At 39.0% G+C, this 25,139-nt stretch overlaps 1 protein-coding gene across 2 annotated transcripts; it reads left to right on the top strand.

The window, feature by feature from the left end:
- On the top strand, window positions 1-23,265 carry HJURP (Holliday junction recognition protein). 2 transcript variants are annotated; one of them, XM_065675976.1, is made up of 13 exons: window positions 1-164; window positions 1,286-1,352; window positions 2,772-2,836; window positions 3,275-3,302; window positions 6,635-6,690; window positions 8,254-8,293; window positions 11,790-11,851; window positions 13,037-13,129; window positions 13,953-14,034; window positions 14,980-16,568; window positions 17,109-17,172; window positions 18,633-18,720; window positions 22,521-23,265. In XM_065675976.1, exons 1-13 carry the CDS (start codon window positions 87-89, stop codon window positions 22,642-22,644), a joined length of 2,436 nt encoding a protein of 811 aa, XP_065532048.1. In that variant the 5' UTR covers window positions 1-86; the 3' UTR covers window positions 22,645-23,265. The 2 variants fall into 2 exon arrangements, with proteins under 2 accessions (XP_065532048.1, XP_065532049.1); XM_065675977.1 differs by lacking the exons at window positions 1-164; window positions 1,286-1,352; window positions 2,772-2,836; ... (2 more) ...; window positions 8,254-8,293; window positions 11,790-11,851 and adding an exon at window positions 12,328-12,422.
- The last annotated feature ends 1,874 nt before the right edge of the window (window positions 23,266-25,139 follow it).

Genomic DNA, 25,139 nt, shown 5'->3' with positions numbered 1-25,139 from the left:
TTGGCGTGGGGCGGAGTGGAAGCGTGTGGTGGGGGCCGGGGCGCCCGCCGTCCCCCGGTGCCGCGGAGGGGAGCAAGCCGCTCGCCATGGCGTTGGACCTCGAAAAGCGGCTGCGGCAGAGCAATGCCCGCTTCGTGTCCTCCTTCAATCGCATCTTGGAACGGGTGAGAGCCGCTCTCACGCACCGGCTCGGCCGTTGGGTGCCTGGCGCGGGCTCCCGTCTCCGTCCTGAGGCGATGGCGGCGGGGAAGCCCTATCAGCAGCTGCTGCCGATGCGCTCCCCCGCTCACCTTTCTCGGGGGCGAGTTTCGCTTACGGCTTCCTTGTCAGAAATGGCTTGTGGCGTGGCGGGGCCTGGCTGCCTTTCTGCGTCCCTCTGCAAGGCACTCTGAGCAGCTCGCACCGGGCAGGGGCAGCGCTCTCCGCTCCCCTTCTGCCGGGCCACCTCCACGTCCCCGGGTGTCATTAGTGACAAGCTCAATTTTCGGTCTGTGCGCTGAGGCGCAGGCCCTGAATTCTCTTGGCAGCTAATTGCTTGTGCTGTCCCAACCTTTTTCTCCTGGCTGCCAAAAGCAGCCGTCACCTGCGGTTTTGCAGCTTTGGAGTTTGTGCTGAGCCGTGCGCCCCTGTGCTCCTCACATACATACGGCTGTAAGACCTAGATCTGGGACTGCCAATATTGAATTAGTGACTTAATTTTAAGTTCAAGTTGTCTTTATGGCGCCCTTAACCCAAATGACAGTATGTGCAATGAAACTACAGAAAAAAGTGAGTGACTCCCTCCATGTATCCTTACTTTAGAGCCGTTTTGCGTTAAAAGACGTGGAACCGTAAAGCTCTGTCCAGAGATGCATGTGTTTATTCGGTTGTCAACATTACCGTTGAGGGAAATGTTTTGTGTTAATGTCTTGGTGCTGGCATAAGGCCAGGGCTGGAGTTTTTGCACATCATGAGCTGTAGGTCTAGGCTAAGTTACCACTACCAGACACTACAGCAAAAGTTTAGAAGAAACTCTGTAATAGAGTAACTTAACCAGTTTTGAAAACTTTTGCCATGTGGCTGGTTTATTGAGATTGAATGATTCACATCTATGCTTAAAATAAGTGTGTTTCCTCTAAGAATTGATATTTCCAGATTGCTGGCTTCTATTTCAGCCAGTAAAACAACATGCTTATAATTGACCGGTTTGGTCAAAACGACATTGTCAAAAAACGATAGTTAAAATGCATGTTTAAAGCACTGTTTAATCATTTATTCTAATCTTTAATGGTCCTTTTTTATTTAGTATAATCATCCTTTTGAAGGTGATTTACTTATTTCCATGGAAACTCTCACTTACGATACGCCTGATGGTAAGAACTTCTCAAAGCTTTGATATTTACATGCTGTGTATTTAGACTTACTAAAGCATGCAATTGTTGGCAGTCATATAACATATAATTACAACAGATAGTGTACTTTGTCTGCTTAGGTGTGGCATATCATATGTGAACTTTTACACATGCATGTAGTACCTGGGGAATTTGTTTATATGCTCCACATTAATCCTGTGTGCTCTTTTAGACAACAGAAAAGAGTCATTAGCAAAGATCAGGGTAACAGTGGTTAATATTTGGATGACTAATAAGAGGAAGAATCACAATAGAGAAGACTGAGGGGAAACAGATATTAGCAGGAAGTTGATATCCTGAACGGATTTTATAGTTTCTGCTCAGAATTCTGAAAGTTGCTCTGATAAGCTTCAGTTATGTCAAATGTCAGGGTGGACTGGGCAGGTGGCTCTTTAACTTTCCATTGAATGTTCCCATGTGGTTAGTGTAAATCTATACCACATTGTGCCATATCGTATTTTTCCAGTGTTTCGTTATAACTGTCAATCTGTTATAGAGGTGATAATGCTCATGGAAAGCTTACTGTGAAAAAAACCAACCAAAACCCTGCTGTTCTAAAATACATTCTCAGGGGTTTAGTGGGACTTGTGACTTAGTGTCTTGGTGGCTTTAATGGGAAATGAAACGTTCTGCCATTTTTTTATTATTATTGAAGTGAGGATTATGATGCTCGGATTGCCATATCAATTCTTGTGCAGTAGAACTTGCTGGACATACACTTGAAGTGCTACCATAGTGTCGAGCAACAATATTCATACAACAACAATAATTGTTGTACGAAACATGATTTACTTTTGAAAGGATTTTGCAGACTGGGAAGCTTGCGTTTTATAGCATTTTATATACATTGTCCATCTGGAGAGGAAGAAACATGCAGGCAGCACTGTAATGGAGTCTTGGATTTGTGAAGGGTTGTGTTAGTAACTTCTATTTGCTATGGGATAAATATGGATCTCAGTCCTGTAGAGCCTAAATTACGGCTTTAAACAACCTCAGTTACCATGTAGTGTACATTGATTAACTAAAATCAAAGAAATAAAATAATTTCTACTTTTTTTTTTTTAACCCCTCTTTGTAGCATCTGGATCTGTAATGCTCTTTGGGTTTTTTAGTTCAGTGGTGTTAGACTCAGCATGTAATTGCTCTTTATTTTTTGCTCTGACTTCTCAATTAACTTGAAATTACAATATTCTCTTATTTGTAAGAGAATTATCTGTAAGTTTTTATTTCGGCAATTGTACTAGAAGGAATTCATGATTTGATAATATTTTGTTACTATGTAATGTGCTCTTCCTAAGTGTTTTGTTTGTTAGAATGATACTCAGTATTGGCAGTGTTGTGAAAAGCTATATTTATGTTGATATCGTTTGTTATTTCTAGGACAAAAACACTGGGAGCAAATAACAACCAAGAAGATAAAAACCTTGAAGCAGGAATTATTTAAGGTATCTAATAATTTAGTCCTCCTTTGCAGTCAAAATGTAGCCATAGTGTTCTTTTATATATATAATATACATAGGAACACATTTATATCTTGCTCTGCCATAAAATATCTGCAAGAGGTATTAATGAAGTCAACATCTGCTTTAAGATAAGATTTCAGGATAGATTGGTTAAGTCTGTCAGATGAGGTAGACTTAAACAGATGACTTTTACTAGAGGTTAGCGCCGCTGGTAAACCTGGAAAAATACTTTTAAGTGATCTCTCATGGAGGATCATGCTTCTGGGTTTCCTCACAGTACTGTCATTGAAGTTATTTACGAAGTTATTTATGAAGTGCCTAGTTGTAAGATGTACCAGACTAAATAAAGGTATCAGTTAAAATAATTTTACTAGTCTAAGATTATTTTAACCATTTTTTTTTCCTTATTTCTAATTGCAGTGGAATAGAAGAAGTCAAAGGAATGCAGGTAAAGTGTTTTTAATGAACACATGTTGTAAATTACCATATCCAGAGTCTTCACTTAAAGCAGTCCTGGTTTTATGCCAAACTTTAGGATACTCACTGTTTGTTGTTTCTTTTTTGTGGGGAAACCAACAAAACCCCAGCAGTTCTTACATTTGTAAGGATTTTGAAAGGTAGTTTCAAATGTTTAAGATTAATAAATACATTATAATTGATATTGCTATCATCACAAAATTATTAAAATAATCTTATATCAGTTAGACAGCTTTTCATCGTATTTGTCAGTTCTGTCTCATGTTTGTCGAATCTAAGAATTCCAACCCTGACTTATGGGGGTGTACTAGTGGAGATATTTGGAAGTTGCTATCTTTTAGAAAATAACTAGATAAGGGGGCATATTAAAAGATAAGTGTTAAAGGGATCTCATGAAGTCACATGATGAGCTATCAAAAATTTAGCAGATTATTCTGTATCCTGAATAAATTGGGCTGCCTGGAGGAAAAAGTTGTGTATGGTTATTTCATTAAAGACCAAGTATTGTGATGGAAGTCAAATCAAGACTGCACAATAAATGAAATTCTGATACTACTTGGAGAGATACAACATCTAAATCTTTTCTCCTTGTTTTGGAAAGGAGTTGTATATTTCAACAGAAAACATGTTTTTATTGAGATAAATACTGGGGGGAAATTATGATTTGTAGCACAGCAAAGATATTTTGGGCTGTCTTTTTAAGGTTTTGTCATGGGGGTTTTCTTGCTGTTGCTTATTTTATGATATTTTTCTGAGAAAATTTCATGCTGAATACCTGAGAACAAAACACAACCTGTACCGTCTCTCTCCCTTTAGAGTCGTACCAAAAAGCTTGTATACTTGAACCCTGTATGGATATTTTGTATCAGCCTATTGAATTAAAGAGAGACAAGAAATAAGGGTCTGATACAAGAAGATTTATATGAGCTATACCTTTGCCTCTAATTTCTAGAAAATATATGCTGATGGGTCTAATATATTCTAAAGGAAGCATTACTGTAGTTTTCTGCAAAATACTGGACATAAATTTCCTGAGGTTACAATCGGAAGCCAGAGCCTTGCAGTGGTATAATACGCTTCATTAACTTTATGTAAGAGAGTGGTTTTACAGCCCAATTTCCTACTGGCTGAAAGTCTGTGCTTAGTATAGTTATCAGTGGTCTGTGTCCAAGTTGAGGGGAAAACATGACAGACCTTTTTCCAGGACTTCTCCCAAGCAAATTACTAGCTTATACTTTACTTAAGTAAATAGAAGAAGGGATGCCCTTAATTAACTGGCAGATGATACCAAGTAGGGTTGACCACTGTGAAAGATAATCTAGTTATCTTTCTAAATTGGGTCTAAAACTGAAAGTCAACTTTGTAATTCCATGCAGAGAAGTTCGATGTAATAGACATGTAGGAATAATTAAATGCAGGAAGAGGCAATTTTGAAGGTTGGTTGAGCCAACCAAGAATGGTGCTCACTGTCCTAAAAGATATGCACAGGTGCCTAGTATGCATAGCTCCAAAAAGGTTTAACAGTGATTAAACTTATGCTGAAGTACTTTTTGTATTTGATAGTAGCTTGACTGGCTGGAGTGAGTCACAGAAGGGTAGAAAAAAGATTACTAGAGCCTCTGGAGATAGGCTTTAAGGGGGGAGGGAGAGAAAAACAAAAGTAAGTTTCTAAGTTAATATTAGAAAAGCTTTCCAAATGTAAACGGTAAGGAAACCCTGAAATATGTTTCTTGGAGAATATGGAGTTGCTCTTAAGAATAGGTTAGATGTCTAGAAGGAAGTTAGGTGCTACTTTAAAATGGAAGAAGCGGTAGATGACATCTTTAGATTTCTTCATGCTTTAAGCCTTTAGAAAAATGGAGATATTTAGATATATGATTGGCACTATTAAGTAATACAAAATGTTTATAGGGTTAAATAGTGCCTGTGTGCCAGAGTTAGTTAAGAGAGAAGTTTTCTCACAATTTAACAACAACAAAAAAAAGCAAAATAATTTGTAACATTTGCTATCAGCTTATCTGGAAACAGAAATACAGGAAAGAAATCAAGGACAACAAATTTGGCATTAAACAAACTTGCTTAATTTAGGGTAAACATATCTGCTAAAGCACATGTATTACATTTATTTTTGAAGTTGAAGTTTATCATGTGCATCCGATCTTGAGAAGTCCCACTACAGCTTTACTACCAGCAGGGTCATGTGTTTGGAAATAAAGATCTTCTCTTCTGGGAAAGATGATTTTTTTGCAATTTAGGCAGTATTAACAATAGGTTTATGAAATAATTCTTACGTGCACATCATAATCGTATGCACTGTGTACCAACTTAGAATCATAGAGTAGTTAGGGTTGGAAAGGACCTTAAGACCATCTAGTTCCAATCATCTAGTTCTAACCCCCCTGCCATGGGCAGGGACACCTCACACTAAGCCTTGCCACCCAAGGCTTCATCCATCCATCCAGACTTGAAAGGTTGTAGCTTGTTACAGATACATTTCTAACTGTTGCCTTGTCAAAGTTAACATTTTTCAGCAATATGAAAACAGTTTTTGGTCTGAGTAATTTTAATATCAAAAATATCTGGCTTAGAGGCTAACTGTGAAATAAGCCTTTGTGGAAGTTGCATTTATTTGAAGATAGCTACTTTGTGAGTCTAATAGCTTTTGAGTTTTATTTAAATCCATTTGAGTTGTGACAGCTGATGAACAAAATATAGATTGCAATGTAAAAAGGGGAGATGTCTGCTAAATTAACAGCTCTTTTTCTCTTTATATTGTTTCTTATGACATAAAGCAGGGGTGGGGAATGGGGAAACAACCAACAAAGATTTTAGGTGGGTCTAGCTGTGCAGGAAGACAGGTGTAGCACTTTTTGAAAGGCCCCAAATGTGATAAGTTCATTAGAAAGATGCAATAGAGGTATTAGGCTCTGCCCTCAGGTTTCTGGAGTAGTTAGTCTTTTTCTTGTCCTTTTCAAGCTATGCCAAGAAAAAATCACAAAAAGTTTGCAGTAGTCTTTTTCTATAATTGATACCACTTGATAAAGGGACAGATTTTATTTTCTGTGGTGCTTTATGGGTTAAGAAAGCATGTAATACGGTAGGTGTACACCTCTGGTGACTAGAATGCTGTTCTGTTGCTTGTCTATTCTTTGTTTCAGTCCTATGTACTACATTTGTTAAATGTTAAATATTTTTCAAGGTAAGGGTATATACAAATGATGAAGTAACGAGTTCAGGTACAGCATTGATCTGTGACCTATCAGATTGAAACAGAATTATCTTTTTCCTCCCATGTGTGCTAAGAAATGTCAAAGCAACAGACCAGTGATTTTGAAGATGAACATCCAACAATGTGTCAGGTATGGGCACCACAGTGCATCCGCTTTTATAAAGCCTCTTTGGGAAAACGTATTTCTGTAGTCAAAAGCTAAGAAAAAGAGCATGAGCAGGTGTTCCTGTACCATAGCTATAAAATCAGACTTTAAAGACCTACTAATTGCTGAATAGAAACACTTTATTCTGTTCAAGTACTTCTGGGGGGAAAAAAGAGAAAGAGGGCTTAAGGTATTTTAATGCAGTTCTTTCACTGTAGTTCTTCAAACATTAGATATCTCACTAAACGATTGCTTTATATTTCCCCTCATGTAGTTCCCCAAGGGTAGCTGCATTATTTTAGGAAAGATGTGTGTTTACTTACCCAGTGTGTGCCCATTTAAAATTAAAATCTTCAGGTTCTGGTTAATGTTGATCATCTGCTATACTTCCCCTGACTGTTTCCTCCCCTGATACATTCTGGGCTTTGGGATGGTGATGATCTCAAGCTTTGCCTTGTATATGTGGTGATCTAATACATTTTGTGATGGTGAATTAATGGATTTTTTAATTCTTTTTATTTCCTTTTTTTTACTATGTCTTTATTTATGTTGTTTATGTGTTAGGGCTTTCATATGTTTCATATAGTTACATATCCTCCCCCCCGCACTGCACTATTTAGGTTATGAATAGCAGCCATATCAGCCATGGATTTTGGCATCTTTTAAGTCTGTATAAAGGGAGAGATATCCAAAAGGAGTTGGGCATAGGCTTTAAAGCATCAAGTGTCTTTTTCGTTGGGCAGCATGTGTGTCGAACTTGTTAAATTCCTAATTTTAAAAACCTATGATCATCTAGAATAACTTTTGACTCCCTGTCTTTTCAAGGAGAAAATAATCGCTTTTGAGGAGTGATACGGGCCTTCTCATTGGCCCCTCCTAATTTTTTGTTCTACATAGATGGTAGTTAGGATTGTCTCATTTCATTGACGACATCTTAACCCACAATATCCTAATTTTATGTTGGTAAGGGCCAGAAGGGATTTAGACTTTTAAAGGAATTCTGAAGAATATGGTGTCAGATGTAGATTGGAAACATTTAGAAAAGAATGAAAACATTTAGATATATCCTTATCCATATAAATGAGCTTTTATGCAACTTCCACAAAATAGAGCATAAGAAACCTATCTGAAATACTATATTAAGATTATTTGAAGTAAGCAATTAAGAAGTGTTTACAGCGGGCAGTTTATGGAAAGTGAATAAGAGAAAATCTCCTGTAGATACAGGATTTGGTGATTAGAATTCATCTGTCAACTGAGTTTTGCTCTTGTGTAATAGCTTCTCCTTGCATTGTATGAATATAGAAGGAGCGGGAAGAAAACAGTTTTCCCCATTGAATAATGACATATGAATCAAGACAGATTTGTGTACAGATCTGTTAATAAAGATGGTGTCATTCGGACGTAGTTTGTGGAATATGGCTTGGTTTGTTTCCCCACCACCACCATCCTCAAAAATTGAACAAGTAGTGAGAGCAGAAAATGAGACAGAGTAGTTAAAACAGTTTATGCTACCAGGTCTTAAAATTACTTTCATGTGCTTTTAAGGAATTTCCTGAGAACTCCCATGTGGATGCATCTGACATAGGTGGGTTTTTAATTTACTTTCTGTCTACCTTTTTTTTAAGTTTCTGAAAAAGATTGCAAATCATAGAATCATAGAATAGTCAGGGTTGGAAAGGACCTCAAGATCATCCAGTTCCAACCCCCCTGCAATGGGCAGGGACACCTCACTAGACCATGTCACCCAAGGTTCTGTCCTACCTGGCCTTGAACACCACCAGGGATGGAGCATTCACAACTTCCCTGGGCAACCCATCCCAGTGCCTCACCACCCTAACAGTAAAGAACTTCTTCCTTATATCCAGTCTAAACATCCCCTGTTTAAGTTTTAACCCATTACCCCTTGTCCTATCATTACAGTCCCTAATGAATAGTCCATCCCCAGCATCCTTATAGGCCCCCTTCAGGTACTGGGAGGCTGCTATGAGGTCTTCACGCAGCCTTCTCTTCTCCAGGCTGAACAGTCCCAACTTTCTCAGCCTGTCTTCATACAGGAGGTTCTTCAGCCCCTGATCATCCTTGTGGCCTCCTCTGGACTTGCTCCAACAGCTCCATGTCCTTTTTATATTAGGGACACCAGAACTGCACACAGTATTCCAAGCGAGGTCTCACAAGAGCAGGGTAGAGGGGTTCTTCGACCTGCTGGTCACGTTCCTTTTGATAACTCTGTCATAATTTTCTAATATAGTAAAAATAACTTCAAGCGTTCTGTACCCTTTCAGAAAGTAGAGAATAGGAACAGCCAGAGACTCAGTTACTGGTAATACTGTAGTATGAAATCAATATCCCTGTTACTCCTCAAAATCTTGGTCCTGAATCCCTGTTAGGTTGGAAGGTCAACGTGGAATATATTCAATTGCATTTTCTTAATGAAGAAAGGAACAGTAAAACTTTGGCGTAAGTTGCCATAGGAATTTTATTAATGATTACGATATTTACAATTACGATATAATGTTGTAATGTTACAATGTTATTTACAATTACATATATACCATAATGTCTACTGGTTGGGTAGACACAAATGTTGCATTCAGCTTGTCCTGTAACAGTAAGTCTTCAATAGTGTTGGTAACAGTTTCAACCTCAGTTTTGTGCCCTGTCTGCAAAGTTCTGCCTGGTTTTGACCTTGTACTCCAAAATAATTATTTTATTGTATTAATCAGTTGTAACAATATTTGAATGACTGTTGTTTAAATATTTAAAACTTGTATTACTCAAAACCTTTTTATTCTTGTGCATATAAAAACTTAATGTTTTGCATCAATTGAACTGTGGCTAGGTGGTAACCAGCATTTAATGATTTAAAGGGCAGTTGCAGCAAAATATGGTTAAGCTGGTGTTTAAATACTTTGGTATATGTTAGATGCTTCATTTGCATAGCTGTCTCTAAGGCAGATGATTTCCCCTCTGTTGAGGGGAAAACAGCAATCTGAAATTTACCCTCCTTTCATTTGAGAGGATGGGAAATAAATTTCAGAGGCATCTGTACCTTGGCTTCTCAAAGTGTCCTTTGTGTCTTTGCACTCATGGGATAAACGAGTGATGCAGTTCAGGCTGTGGTGGCTGCATAGCAGAATACAAGAATATGACAATCCACCCCTCCCTCTCTTCTGAATGTTCTAGGAAGAGACTGGAGAGGTTTTATAGCAGCCTCAGTGAGTGCTAAAACTTCAGCTCTGGCAGATTTTCCGTCTTTTGTATTCGTATAGAGTGCTTTGCACATCTTGGTGAAGGCAGTATTTCTTCCAGGTATTATACAACTTTTTTGTTCCAGAAGTATGCAAAGCCTATTAACAGCAGGTGCAAATAAAGTATTGGTCTGCCCTGGGGGTGCTGATTGGCAGCCACTGAACATGAGCCAGCTTGTGCCCAGGCAGCCAAGAAGGCCAGCGGCATCCTGGCCTGTATCAGAAACAGTGTGGCTAGCAGGGCTAGGACAGTGACCGTCCCCCTATACTTGGCACTAGGGAGGCTGCACCTCAAATCCTGTGTTCAGTTCTGGGCCCTTCACTGCAAGAGAGAGATTGAGTTGCTGGAGCAGGTTCAGAGAAAGGCAATGAGTCTGATGAGGAATGGCTGAGGAAAATGGGGTTCTGAAGAAGAGAAGACTCAGGGGAACCATATCACTGTCTACAACTACCTGAAAGGAGGATGGAGAGAGGAGGCGGCTGCTCTCTTTTATCAAGTAACAAGCGATAAGACAAGAGGTAACAACCTCAAGCTGCGTCAGGGGAGGTTTAGACTGTACATTAGGAAAAATTTCTTCTCCAAAAGGATGCTCAGGCATTGGAACAGACTGCCCATGGAAGTGGTGGAATCCCCATCCCTGGAAGTGAGGTGAGGTCGTTAATGACATGGTTCAGTGATGGACTTGGCAGTCCTGGGGTAAGAGTTGGACCTGATTATCTTAAAGGCATAGCTGATTCTATGATTAACCTTCTTACTGGTTCATCAGCTATAGATGCTTAGTAACTGATTTCCTGTGGGTAAAGTGACCACAATTTCAATTAGTCTTGTGGGAACAAACTGTGGTAGTCTGACAAGTATGGGGCTCAGTTATAATAATTCTACTGGGGTCATGTAGACTGTCAAAGGCAGCCCTCTGGTTGCTCAGCATTTTCACTGGAAGATGTGAACTTGTCTTTTCTCCCACAAAGAGATAATAACATTTCTTTCGTATTTATCCTAGTGCTATGGCAGCAGCTGTCTGCAGAGCTCTAGATGATGATTACACGGATAGGAAAAGAAAAAGGAAGATGGGATTAGCTGGAAAAGTTTTTATTATGATTTTAGTAATTTAAGGATAGTATTGAAGAGGCAGTGATGTGGTAGATATCGTAACCGAGATTATTTTTACTCGCTGTTTCCTTTTCAGCGTTGCTCTTTCCCTCCCTGCAGTGAACACAATTGCGGAATAAAGATAAAACAGCCAGGAAAATTCAGAATTGCTGTCTTACAATGCAGTCATGTGTTTTATGATCCTGAAAGGCTAAGGCTTTAGCTAATGATTTGTATGGTTTGTTGAGTTTCATTCAATAAGATACCCATAGAACACCTAAAATTTGAGTTGGAAGATTTGAATTTGCTTTCTAATATTTTCAACCCTGTCGTATTTCTCATCTTGGCAGTTCTAAAGCAGTCTTGATAATAAGAAACTAAGAAAAGGAAGCATGGTAGAAGGTCCTTGCTGTCTTTGTTGAGATACTCCAGAATGTAGTGGGAAATGAGAGGAAATGCATGTATTAATGAATCCTGCAGAGCAATGCTTTGAAAATACTCTACGCTCCAAAACGGTTAGCATGAATCTTGAAGAACTGGTTACAAGCACGTTATCTTCACTCTTCTTGAGCCCTTAATTAACCCTGGTTTTCAATTGGACTTAAAATGTAGTACAGATAAAAAGAAGTTTTCTAACATTAAACCCATTTAGTCAGTAAGTTACACAGGGTGTGTTTAGAAACATTTCTGTTTTGATTTTGAGTTCAACTGGATTTGATTTATTATTTATCTTCAAATTATAGGTCAAGAAAGTGATGCTGAGATAGTTTCAGTAAGAAGAAAATTTGAAGACATTCGCATCCAGGTAAAAATATCTGGTGTGTAATGTAACTCAGTAATTTTGTGTTCAATAGAAATGATTGAGCTATTTGAGTACCTTGCACATGCCAGTCAGCAGAATGCTCTGTGTAGTCTGCATCTTAATGCACTTTTTTACTAAGTATAGCAAATGAGAGAGTCAATAAAAAATGTCATTAAGACCAGTATGAAGTAATACTATGTTTTGGTATTATCAGTGTACCAGAGAAAGCAGTGTAACATACCGCATAGAACAGGCAATCCTGAGGAAGGCTATTACAGGTATAGAAAAGGAATAATCAGATGAATCACCAAGTGAAAACACTTACAGAAAATGTGATCATTCACCTGAGAGTCCAGTATAAAGAGGTAACATGATTTAGAAAACCTGTAAATCTGAAATAATGGCTGCCATAACAAAAACAGACTGGCATCTTCTGCTGTTGTTTCCTTTACTAGTCAGTGGATAGCAGGGCTACCCGGAATAGATACATTGATGAAGAAAAATACAACACATGCTTTGTGTTCACAGCCATTCCAAAACTGTTGTTCTTTCTCAAATACAGATGACCAAACAGGTAATTTACTTTCCTTATTTGTTTAGCACAGTACTAGGTATTGTCATATCTTTGACAACAGCTAATACAGACCGCTTCAGAGAGTGGGAGTTTTGCTAATGAGAAACATTTGCCGTTTATCACCAAATGCTTTTAGATTTTACATAAAGGTGCGTTGCAGGGTAGATCTTAATTTGTATATGAAGTCATGGCTGTTAATAATACATGTAAAGATTATCACCCCTGATTATCAGTGCTTTGTAACATAACACTAGAGCTCTTTTCCTTTTTTTTGGTTTTGCTTTTATCACATCTTCTGAGGCACTGTGCGCTTTTGCCTGCATCAATAAACCTAGTTAGTTATCTCTTTTATATGTCTTCACATACCGTTCCTTCACAGTTGTTTGGAGGTTTTTTCCCCACATAAAATGTACGTATAATGTACACATTTTTTTCCCCACATAATGTACATATGAAATGTGTACATTGAAAACAAGTTTATGCTGGTAGGATATCCTCATCTGAATAACATTGGTTTGAAACCGACCTAAGTAATATTTTTGGCTTTGTCAGTGTCAGTAACTTTTATGTGTTTTAATTAATTCCTTTTTCTTTTTTTTTTTGGTCCCTTTCAGAATCTGCATGTAGATGATGGGAAAAAGCAAGAGAAAGTTCAAGTGGATGTGATAGTACAAGATAATGCTAGAAATATTCCCCAATGGATTGCGGTAACATATGTATCCTGTTCTGATATTAGCTAACTAGAATAAAATAGGAACACTAACTGCAGCATAATCAATTCTAATACAACTTCTCTGTTTCATTGTTCCTCTCCTGATTTCTGTCTACATAAATATCACAGTATCTCAGCTCTCTGACTGCAATGGTTTGTAAGCAACACATTGTACCAAGGTTTTTTTCTTTATACTTTGTTCTTTGAACCCTGATGTTTGAGTTGATCTTCAGTAAGTTTTCTGAAAAGTCTAAATTTGGGGTTTGAAGAGAAAACTGGTGGTTTATCTTTATATTTGGTTTTGAGGCAAAGGGTTGTGTTGCATGGAATGGCTTCTGTTTCCTACTGGAGTTACCAGAGATGTATAGATTATCCAGGTGTATATATCCATGTGTAAATTATGCTATTTGGGAAAGGGATTGGCAGTGTTCAAGCCCAGGTTGGACAGGGCCTTGAGTGACATGGTCTAGTGGGAGGTGTCCCTGCTTATGGCAGGGGTGTTGGAACTAGATGATCTTAAGGTCCTTTCCAACCCTAACCATTTTATCATTAAAGTATAATACATAACATGGAAGTTACCAAGATGATAACTAGCTTTCTAAGATTAAACTGGTAACAACAATTCTTACTGAAGCCTTAGACTAGACTTTTTCCGCCTTGTCTAAAATTAACTAAATCCCTTAGGACCATAACTCTGTACAGGATCTAATATAGTAAGGAGAGAGTAGGAGGAGTCAAAAATAAGGTTTTTATGTTACTTTTAAAATGCAGAAAATCAGGATATTAGATTATGTGTCTCTTGTTTCTTTGTTTTTCAGGTAGCATCTCAAGGCTCATTGAAAGGGCTTCCTTCAGCTTCACCAGTGCGAGAACTGATCAGTACAACTAAATCTTTTACATGTTAGTCAAATATGTTAGTTACGAAATGTGTTTTCCTTAAAATTTATTAGAAATAAATATGGAAACCCAGAGGCACTATTTATCCAACAGAAAAGCTCAACAGGCTGAATTCTTGAAAAGAAATTAGACATGATTTTGCTTATGCAAAATCTATTTGAAAATTAGAAACCAAATAACTTTCATACATAAAAAAGAACTGTAATTAAATAGCCCCAGAAAAAAAAAATAATGCATAGCCACAAAATTCAGCAGCATTACGCTCAATGAGATAAAATTAACTTTTTGCTTCTGCTTATTTTAAATTCAAGGAACATAAATTGATTGGCTTTGGATCTGCTGGTAACTGGTCCTCAAAGTGGTACTTTGCTAGTAAACTTTCTTCAGAAGTTCTCCAGACTTGATGCAATCCTGTGATAGAATTTTGGTGTAGATGGTTTTTAAGCCCAACAACTACAAAAAGCGTTGTCTTTGTCATGCTCTGTGGCATGTAAAGCTCCACTGGTACTAGCCAAGTACATAGATTTGAAGTAATATGGAAATAGAGTAACAAAACCTGTAGGATAAGGCCATTCCTCCTGCTCAGAAATCCACAAAGAGCAAAGCAGTCTGCCTCTATAATGAAAATGTTTTATATCTATATATTAGGCTAACTTATTTAATAGCTTTTTCCAACACATTTCACTTCTGTTTTGTGTAATCTGTTAGTTCAATATAGCTAGAGAAAACCTTTTAATTTTTTGAGAATAGACTGTATGTTAATCATCCACTTAGCCTGGCAAAAATGCTTAATGAAATATGCTATTACAGTAAGACTATCCATACCATATGCAGTCATTCCTAAATCATATAATGGGTTACTGGAAGTGCCCTAATGGGTTTGTGGGTTTTTCCTTCTCCTGGTTTCTTTTGTGATTCATTTGTGGTTTTGTTTTGTTTTTTGAATAGGCAACCAAGCTGCTGTTTACAGAAATAAAGGAGAGTTTTGGAATGAATGTTCTTCCAGATCTCCATGGTTACAGTTTTCTTGTGTTCCCATTTCAACAAATACAGTAACCATACCCAGGGATCCACCTTCTCCAGAGCTGAATAAAAGTTGTTGGGATAGTGTCTTAGAGGAGTATCAGTCTGCAGATGAGACATGCTCCTGGAGCAATGTAACTCTCGCCGACTTGTATCCAGCGATGGTAAAGATACTTATGAGGGTTATGACAAAGCAGTCTCAGAGAAGAGAGTTCAAATATGTGTCTAGATGCTTCAGGTACAAAAGATGGCATTCTAGAAGACCAAAGCTCAATGTCACTGTAGACAAAATAAGAGGGTTCAAGCCTCTTAATCTGAAGCAAGCACAATCCAACATATGCAGCGATAGCATTGATGACATCCAGAATCAAACTTTTGGAAAAGAAAACAGACAACTCTGTGATGACAAGTGTTCCAACAACAATTTCGCAGGTCTGGTACCTTATTCTCACATTGATACAAATACAATCAAAGAAGACGACTCTGAAACAAGTTTAGAGCACCGTTTGGTATCTGTAAAAGGGCAGAAAGTTTCCAAACAGACCCATTTTCCTAATGTTATGGCTAGAACGGGAGAGACCTTCCTAGTTGAAGACGACTTACAGACTACTGTCACACTGAAGAATTCAAAATGCAAAGAAGGTGAAGATTTGGCACGCAAAGGTTCCTCGGAACATTGTTTTATAACATCTACAGCCAGTTCATGGTCAACAGCACTTCAGCTGGTGAAAGCAAGTAAAACTCAAAAAATTAACTTTCCTGCTGATGATAACTTGGGGCTGCGTTCGTCTACTTGCAGTTCCTATAGCAACAGTAACACTTTAACACCAGTCACAAACTCTTCCCTTTCAGGAGCATCAGATACTTTGCTAATAAACCCTGAAAACCTAATTTCTGAAAGACTAACTTCTTTCCAGCGCAAGCACTCATTTTCCTCACTGTCTACGGTGCAGAGTACTTCAAACATGCCTCAGAAATACGAAGACGCGTTTGAAAACCTCTACTGCAAACTGCGTTCCACGGCAATCCAAAAGCCTTTGACATCGACAAGACCTCGTTCAAATTCACAAAGCCTTGAAGAGAAAGGCAGATTGGTGAAGAGTAATTTAAGGAATTCTGTGAGCTTTGATACGCACTATGACAGAGAATTTGACAAGATCTATGAGCAGTCGTGTAAGGAGGCTGTTCCACGACTTCCTTGGTTTCAGAGAGCTTCAAATTTAAGGAAATACGAAGGAATGCAGATGTCTGAAACTGTAAATGCTCTTGTAAACTCACCGGTCCGAACTTTACTTGCAATTCCCAGAGTTAAAAGGCTAGGAAGTTTTCAAAATGATCTTATTTGTTCACCAGGAAAGCGAGTGAAAAATATACCAGAACATTATTCTCCTTCCCCAAAACATCAAGTTTCTCACAGAAAAAACGTCAGTCTTCCCACAGTTGGCATGGGTTTTTTGAACTTGTACAATGGTGGTAGCCCCAGCTTTTTTGACAGTCACAGCTATCAGAGTCAGGTACTTAAGGACCTTTTAAAACTTAAATGAATAAATGATTGTGCACTCTTGGCTGATATTTGGAGAAGCTATTAAAAAACAGATTAGGTCTGGAATCTGTTTAAACTTAGTGACAGTACATGTCTGGTGCTGTTTGGTCACTAGAGCTCTTTTGCAGGCTTAGTGTTTTGGGGGGCAATTGTATCGGTTCTGAATCATGTGAGGAAGCTCACTATATTTAATAACCTTAAAATGGTCGTAAAATGCTGGGTAAGAGATTTTATTGCATTTTAATAGACTGTCACTACTTAAAATAATCTCAAACAGTGACCTTTCTAATTAAGGTGTTGGCCTTCTGAAATGGTGATGTTTTGTTCATTTTATAGATGGACAAGATGAGGCAAACAGAGCTTTACTGGGTTCCATTGGGATCATTAGACTTGTTGATTTAAATATTAAATCAGGCCCTTCTTACCAGGTTCCCAGTTATTTTCTTGGAGGCAAGCTGTGAAATAACACGAGTTTTTCCATCAATGTAATCTGTTGATGCTTTATTTCCAGGACTCTGGCTTTCAGGACTCTTCAGATAAAATCTCTCTTAGTATTCCTGGAACTTCCCTGCAAGGTTCGTTTCAGAAACTTTATGAACTTTATGACTTTATCCAGTGACAGGACAAGGGGCGATGGGTGTAAACTGGAGCATAGGAAGTTCCACGTTAACATCAGGAAGAACTTCTTTACTGTAAGAGTGACAGAGCACTGGAACAGGTTGCCCAGGGGGGTTGTGGAGTCTCCTACACTGGAGATATTCAAGGCCCGCCTGGACAAGTTCCTGTGTGATGTACTGTAGGTTACCCTGCTCTTGCAGGGGGCTTGGACTAGATGATCTTTTGAGGTCCCTTCCAACCCTTGGGATTCTGTGATTCTGTGAATTGCTACTTTAGCAATCATGAGCGCTCCTCCAAAGGCTAAATCTACAGATCTGAATAGACCACTGTTTAAGTGACAGCTGTTTTTCCCCAGTAATAGTGAAGTATGTTTAAGTGTTGCAAAAAGTATAGAATCTATACAGAAAAGGGTTTCCTGCATAGCATGTTAACAGCTGTTTAAAAAGCTTTTCTCTGGGTTAGCCAGGACTTTGACTACTAAAGGTGTTCCAATTATCAGCTGGTTTTCTCTTCCTTTTTTTAATATTATTTCAAGTTTGCTATTGCTTTTACTTTCTGCATGTAAATGGCTCGCACAGAATGCATAGCTTGTTAGTCCTACACGTTAATAACCAAATGCTTTTGTTTGGATTCTTCAGCTTTATAGCAACTCGCTGTTGCGTTGCTGCATGACGTCTCTCACTTGCTTAGGTGAATTAATCTGGATAAATAGACTTTTGCCAATTCAGGACAGTAGAATTGTATTATGAAAAGAAATTAAAAAACCAAATCCTACATTAATTTCGAATGCTAGATGTCACTCTTTTAATTTCCTTTGAAAACTTTGGGTTTGGTTAAAGCATGTTTATAACACAACCTCAACTTTTTTTTCCTTCTAAGTAAAATCACTAATGTCTCCATATTTTATGAACCTTATCATCAAGATAACTAATATGTAATGGAAAATACTGAGGAAGGTGACTTGAAATATTGTCTTCTGTATACAAGAAGAAAATGGCAGAAAGAATGCACTTGTTAGCATGGTTCTTGCATTATTACATTTTGATTACTGATTAATTGTAAAGAATTTGATTGAGGTGGACTGTCTTATTTTGCCTTCCTCAATTTTTAACTCATACTTCTTGTATTACATCTTTTTCTGGACTCAGCATTGTTTCTTCTCTTTCTACCTTTTTCTAATGGTGATAAATTATAAGTATTTAGAAACCTATCTTACACTTCAATGTAGTCAATGTATAGAATGTATTTGAAATTAATTTTTATATTAGAATATTTTCATAAGGAAAGTTGATCATTGAAGTATGCCAGTGAAGTATTACCAATGCCTTAGGAGGCTAATATTCTAACAACATAGTGTAGTGCCTGTGTTAGTCAGTGTTGTTCTTGCCCTCTTCATGCTACTGCTTTTCATCACCAGAATCTGGGACTGCAGATGTCCATTCTGGCTGGCCTGGAGCAATGAAGAATTACAGCTATCCCGGAAATGCATTAAAGCATCACAAAAAGTAAGTGCCTTTTGGGGGAAAAAAAAAATTCAGAAGCTATTCCTGCTGCTCTGTATCTGTGTTAAAAGTATGGAGGTTGTAGCTTACACCCCTACTTCTAGAATGAAAATCAGCCTTGGGAGAGCCCAAGCTGATCAGTCCTGGATTGAATTCGATCACTGGAAGGTAAGTGTCTGTGGACAAAACCTAGCCAGCCTTCAGCATGGATGGCCAGTGAACACAAGTTAGTAAGATGGCCTAACTGAATGCCTACTCTAGTCCTTATTTTGTGTTCATTAGAGAGGTATTTATTATTTTAGATATAACTATAGAATTGTTTTGATTGTAGCTCTGTGTTTGAGCTAACAAGTCTTCTCAGATCCTTGGGGTATGGGAAGTACAGTGTATAGCAAAAAAACAAAACCCAGCTTTCAAAAGTTAGCTTCTCTGCATTGAGCATAGTCACCTGCATTATGGCTCTGTGTAAACAAACAGTGGCTCTGTTCCAAAGATAATCAAGATCCTCTCCTCCTGCTGTTACCATTTCTGGCAGTGTATTTAGGTCCCTGAAAGGAGAACACTCCTTCCAGCTTCCTGGATACTGGCCTCCTACATCTGCTTTTTCTTAGAAAATAGGTGACTTTTAAAGCATTCTCAAGTTCCAGATCTCTTTTATTTTTCATTACAAAATAATTTAATAGACACCAGGATTAAAAAAAAAAAAAAACCACAACAAAACAACAGAGTAAGTTCTCTAAACATGTTCTCATTTTATTTTCCAAAACACTTTGCATGCTTTCTGCCAAAATGTCTGATTTGGCACCACAAGATATGCTGCCTTCCCAAACTCAGTCATGTTTCTCGCATGACATCCTTGTCTCTAAATTGAAGAGACATCAATTTGATAGATAGACCACTCAGTGGATAAAGAACTGGCTGGATGGCCGCACGCGGAGTTGTGGTCAATGGCTCGGTGTCCAGCTGGAGACCAGTAAGGAGTGGTGTCCTTCAGGGATCGGTGTTGGGACCGGTCTTGTTCAACACCTTTGTCGCTGACATGGACAGTGGGATTGAGTGCGCCCTCAGCAAGTTGCCCGATGACACCAAGCTGTGTGGTCCGGTTGATACGCTGGAGGGAAGGGATGCCATCCAGAGGGACCTTGACACGCTTGTGAGGTGGGCTGATGCCAACCTTATGAAGTTCAACCACGACAAGTGCAAGGTCCTACACCTGGGTCGGAGCAATCCCAGGCACAGCTACAGGTTGGGCAGAGAAGAGATTCAGAGCGGCCCTGCAGAGAAGGACTTGGGGGTGCTGGTCGATGAGAAAATGAACATGAGCCGGCTGCAGTGTGCGCTCGCAGCCCAGAAAGCAACCGTATCCTGGGCTGCATCCAAAGGAGCGTGACCAGCAGGGCGAAGGAGGAGATCCTGCCCCTCTACTCTGCTCTTGTGAGACCTCACCTGGAGCATTGTGTGCAGTTCTGGTGTCCTCAACATAAAAAGGACATGAAACTGCTGGAACAAGTCCAGAGGAGGCCACGAGGATGCTCAGGGGCTGGAGCACCTCCCGTATGCAGACAGGCTGAGGAAGTTGGGGCTGTTCGGCCTGGAGAAGAGAAGCTGCGTGAAGACCACATAGCAGCCTTCTGGTATCTGAAGGGGGGCTATAGGGATGCTGGGGAGGGACTCTTAGTCAGGGACTGTAGTGACAGGACAAGGGATAATGGGTTAAGTCTTAAACAGGGGAAATGTAGATTGGATACAAGGAAGAAGTTCTTTCCTGTTAGGGTGGTGAGGCGCTGTAATGTGTTGCCCAGGGACGTTGCGAATGCTCCATCCCCGGCAGTGTTCAAGGCCGGGTTGGACAGAGCCTTGGGTGGGATGGTTTAGTGTGAGGTGTCCCTGCCCATGGCAGGGGGGCTGGAAATGGATGACCTTACAGTCCCTTCCAGCCCTAACTATGCTATGATTCTATGTTATGCTTGAGGTGCTGGAATTAAAACTTCAAAGGCAGTCTGAATGCATTTTTAAACTCCTTCTGTGGAGAAGTGAACTGCAAAAGAAGCTGCATGATTTAAAGAAAAAAGTTTCAGTTTAAGCAAAGCTGGAATTCAGACTTAATCTTGTGTATAAATACATAACAGTATTGATAAAGAGTGTATTCAGTTATTTGTGATATGATGGAAGATTGAAGTCAAGCTGATGAGGATACATGGCTGTTTCTGTGATGTTGAGTATGCCCACTTAGCTGAGTAAATTTCTGCTCAGTTCTTGGATTACTACTTTTTTTTCTTCTTTTTCCTGACTCCATAGAAAATAGCAATCTCTATGAGATTTGTAATTGCTCTGAAGGAACAGATTTTCTTTCCTTAATGCACGTAAGTAGAAAAGTTAAAGAAAGAGTAGAAAATCAGGATTTCAGAATGCTTTCTTGTCAAGCCATCTGGAATAAAATCTATTTCTTTGTTCCTTACTTGTACAAATGCATGTTTGCTGATTTGTAGCCGAAATGGACTTCAGCTGGCAAGCTTCCTTAGATCTATAGTGTGATATTCTTAGCCTTCAATGATTCCCACGGGTGAAGCTCTTCTTTAGTGGCTTCAGAGCCCTTGGAAGTTTTATGCCTAAGCCATGTGGCAAAATGCTGTACGTTGTACTGAGTGGCTGTGGAAAGAAATGGACTGTCATCTTCCTGTCTGGAACTTGATTGCCTTTTTCTAGACGATTATGAAAGAGATTTCAGAAAAGGAAGTGTTTATCAGTAATAAGCTTTCCTTCAGCTCTGTGTGAATGCTGTCCTACAGCTATGCTGCTGTACTTAATTGCCAGATGTAAACCAAAATAGTTTAAAATAGATGTTAAAGGAAATTTACATTTATTAAGTGATATGCAAGGAAACAATATTATTCTGACTTGTCTTTCACTTTTAGCTATTCGTGACTACATTCAAAGATTACATCTCAAAGTTCAGTAGCTATTTGTAGCACTTAAGTTAATGTAGTAGCATTACTGAGACATTAAAATGAAATAGGATGAAAACTGTACTGTCCAGCTGAAAGCACATAGGAATGCAGAAAAGGAGTCCTGCTGCTTTTTGCAGTCATAGAATCATAGAATAGTCAGGGTTGGAAAGGACCTCAAGATCATCCAGTTCCAGCCCCCCTGCCATGGGCAGGGCTGCCTCGCACTAGACCATGTCACCCAAGGCTTCGTCCAACCTGGCCTTGAACACTGCCAGGGATGGAACATTTGCAACCTCCCTGGGCAGCCCATTCCAGTGCCTCACCACCCTAACAGGAAAGAATTTCCTCCTTATACCCAGTCTTAACTTCCCCTGTTTCAGTTTTAACCCGTTACCCCTTGTCCTGTCACTGCAGTCCCTGATGAAGAGTCCCTCCCCAGCATCCCTATAGGCCCCCTTCAGGTACTGGAAGGCTGCTCTGAGGTCCCCACGCAGCCTTCTCTTCTCCAGGCTGAACAACCCCAACTTCCTCAGCCTGTCTTCATACGGGAGGTGCTCCAGTCCCCTGATCATCCTCGTGGCCTCCTCTGGACTTGTTCCAGCAGTTCCATGTCCTTGTTATGTTGAGGACACCAGAACTGCACACAGTGCTCCAGGTGAGGTCTCACAAGAGCAGAGTAGAGGAGCAGGATCACCTCCTTTGACCTGCTGGTCATGCTCCTTTTGATGCAGCCCAGTCAAGAGTTTCAGACCTCTTGCTGCAGTGACTTGTTTCAGTTTCATTCTGCTCAGTGAAGTTTCTGAAGGCATAGTATTTTTGTGTAATTTTTATTATCTAAATGAATCTTTTCCATAGGGTGTACAGAAAACTAAGCTACACTGATGGGAAAGACCAAAATCCTAGCAGTCCCTTGGGCAACTTCATGGTCAAAACTCACCAAGGAGCATTCATGGACTGCCACAGAGAAAACGTGTTATAAAGCTTGCATTTGTTTTGGTTCTCTTTCTTCTTCCAAGAATAAAGACTGTGTTATATATGTTTAACCCCAATCTATTTCCCTACAATGAGATCTTCAGGAACTGGATTGTCCATTCTGACAGGGTGCTGCTTACTCCTTTGGTTTCACCAAGAATTGCCAAAGAATCAGGGTTCCTTTCCATAGCTAAGCTTAAATTATGTATTTACTAGTGTTTATAATAATAAAATATAATCAGTATTATCTTTTATCTGCTAATAAGATTAAATAAAATATAATCAGTATTATCTTTTATCTGCTAATAAGCTTTGATTCTTAGCATACTGGTAATCCATTTGGTTTTTTTCTGCCAAATTCCTGCCTATTTGTGCTTTATAAGATGCATCAATGCTAAATAACTACTGAACTGGGCTTGGATGATCTAAATGCAGTTTTATTTTCTATGATTTATTATATGCCTGCTATGTAATTTTAGTGCTACATTTTCTAAGTAATTCACCTGATTTGATTGTTAAATATAATTTTATCTTTTTTAGTGGATTTGATAGTTATTTGGTGTTGTGACAAAGCTGTATCTATCTGACACAAATGACATTTTCAAAATAAAAACCTATTCTGAACAAATACCTGCTTTCAGTGTTTTATTTCAGGTATGTGAATTCTCAGGAGGAGTTTATATACCTACAGCATGTACATGAAAATGATGCGGCAGGGTCCCACACGTTGTCATTGCTGTGTTCCTTCTTAGCAAGGAGATTGTTTAGTGGCATCAGGTCAAGTACATTCTGCATGATCAGCATTGCTCCTTGTCTGTTTTCTGAGCTCCAGAAAAGATAAAAAGCATTCTCCTTTGGTTTTACTTTCTAGGCCCACAGGAGTGCTCCATTTTAGCTCTTAAAACCAAGATCTCATTCTCTTAAGTGTTATTTTTGAATGGAACAAGAAGCCAGCTTCCGTGAGGTTTACTATGTCATAAGACAAGGCCTTCTGCAATACAAACACACACACACGCACAGTGACACACATTCTATCCCTTGTCATTTGCATATTATAGATTTACTTCAACAGCAACAAAAGATTGTCTTCTAGAAATGCTTTTGTGGCTCATTTTATTTCCTGTTTCAGACATGGATGAACTGTAGGGAATATCCTTTATGAACTACCTTCCCCTTGGATTTGTTGAGGTAATTATTTCCCAGTATTTCTCTTTATTTCAGTACTGAGAGATTACTTAACTCCATTTATGTTTTCTGTCCTGAAGTAACTTAAAGGTAAACTGGACTTGGGTTTTGGACATGTTCTGACTCTGGATACGACTTCTATGCAGTAGCCTGAACGCAGGCTAACCCACGTAGGAAGGTAAGTATATTCAGACAACATGGCAGTTGTCTCCCTGAAAACTACTTTGAAAGAATTTTAAGAGGTATTTCTCTTAAGGTGTTGGAACATAAGCTCATCCCAATGCCACCTTTTTGGTGCTAGCAGTGGCAAAAATTGGGATGAAGTTACGCAGTTACTTTTAGAATTCGATTCTCCAACATCCGTTTGAGTCAGCAGGCTCTTAAAAGTATGATGCAAACAGAAGCCTGTGTTGCTTTTCCTAACAATGCTGTTTAAACAGATAGCATCTGCACATCACTGCGGATGTATTCCTTGATTGTACCTTTCTAGACTTACAAATACTTCATGGTGCTATTTGACGTCTCTTTTAGTTGCATTCTTTGTCCCTTCCAAACATACTTGCTCCTTCCACCGTATTTCCTTGTCTACTCTTCCTTCGCTGTTTTGTTGAACTGATGCTAAGCTTGCTGTTAATAAAACCAGCCTCACGCTGCTTCCCTCTGCTTCAAAATTGTGAAGAATCCTGGAAAAATGGGTTAAGTTACTGAGATAGGATCAACAAAGGCCTAGCATCTCCTTTACGTATTTTGTTGTAATTAGTTGTACTTTAGATGTAACTCATTTAATTAATATATGATCATTTATGTAGATCTTTCTCTCCTGGCTTGAAGATGGAGCAGTGTTCCATGTATGATTTCAGTAGTCATTTGAGACCCATTCCAAAAGTCATTAGAAAACAAAAATAGGTGTTTTGGTTGCTTATTCAAGTAGACAGAGGGTAAAGAGCTGGAGGAATAAAGCTAAATCTGGACTACGGCAGCATTAGAAATGCCTTGGAAACAGCTGCTAGGCCACTAAAGATGATCCTGAAGTGGGGTCTGTGAGAGCAGCAGTGAAAAACTGAATGGAGGCAGTGATTAAGTATTGAAAGGAAGTGTATGATGGAGAATATTTACAGAAGTGCCCTGCTCTTTTAGCAGCCTATGTTGCAAGGGAAAGCAGTTGCTGAAAATTGGCCTAAATAAATAGCTGGACTAAATAATGAAGGCCAAGAATAGAGGGAACTAGATGTACCTGAATCTCATGAAGTGGCATTATTGTTCCATGTACAGTGATGTACAGTGTGTACTTCATTTCCCTTAAACTAATGGTAAGGC

The sequence above is a fragment of the Lathamus discolor genome, chromosome 4 (assembly GCF_037157495.1).
Source record: "Lathamus discolor isolate bLatDis1 chromosome 4, bLatDis1.hap1, whole genome shotgun sequence".
In the NCBI taxonomy this organism is placed as follows: domain Eukaryota; kingdom Metazoa; phylum Chordata; class Aves; order Psittaciformes; family Psittacidae; genus Lathamus; species Lathamus discolor.
This window is presented reverse-complemented; position numbering and strand designations above follow the sequence as displayed.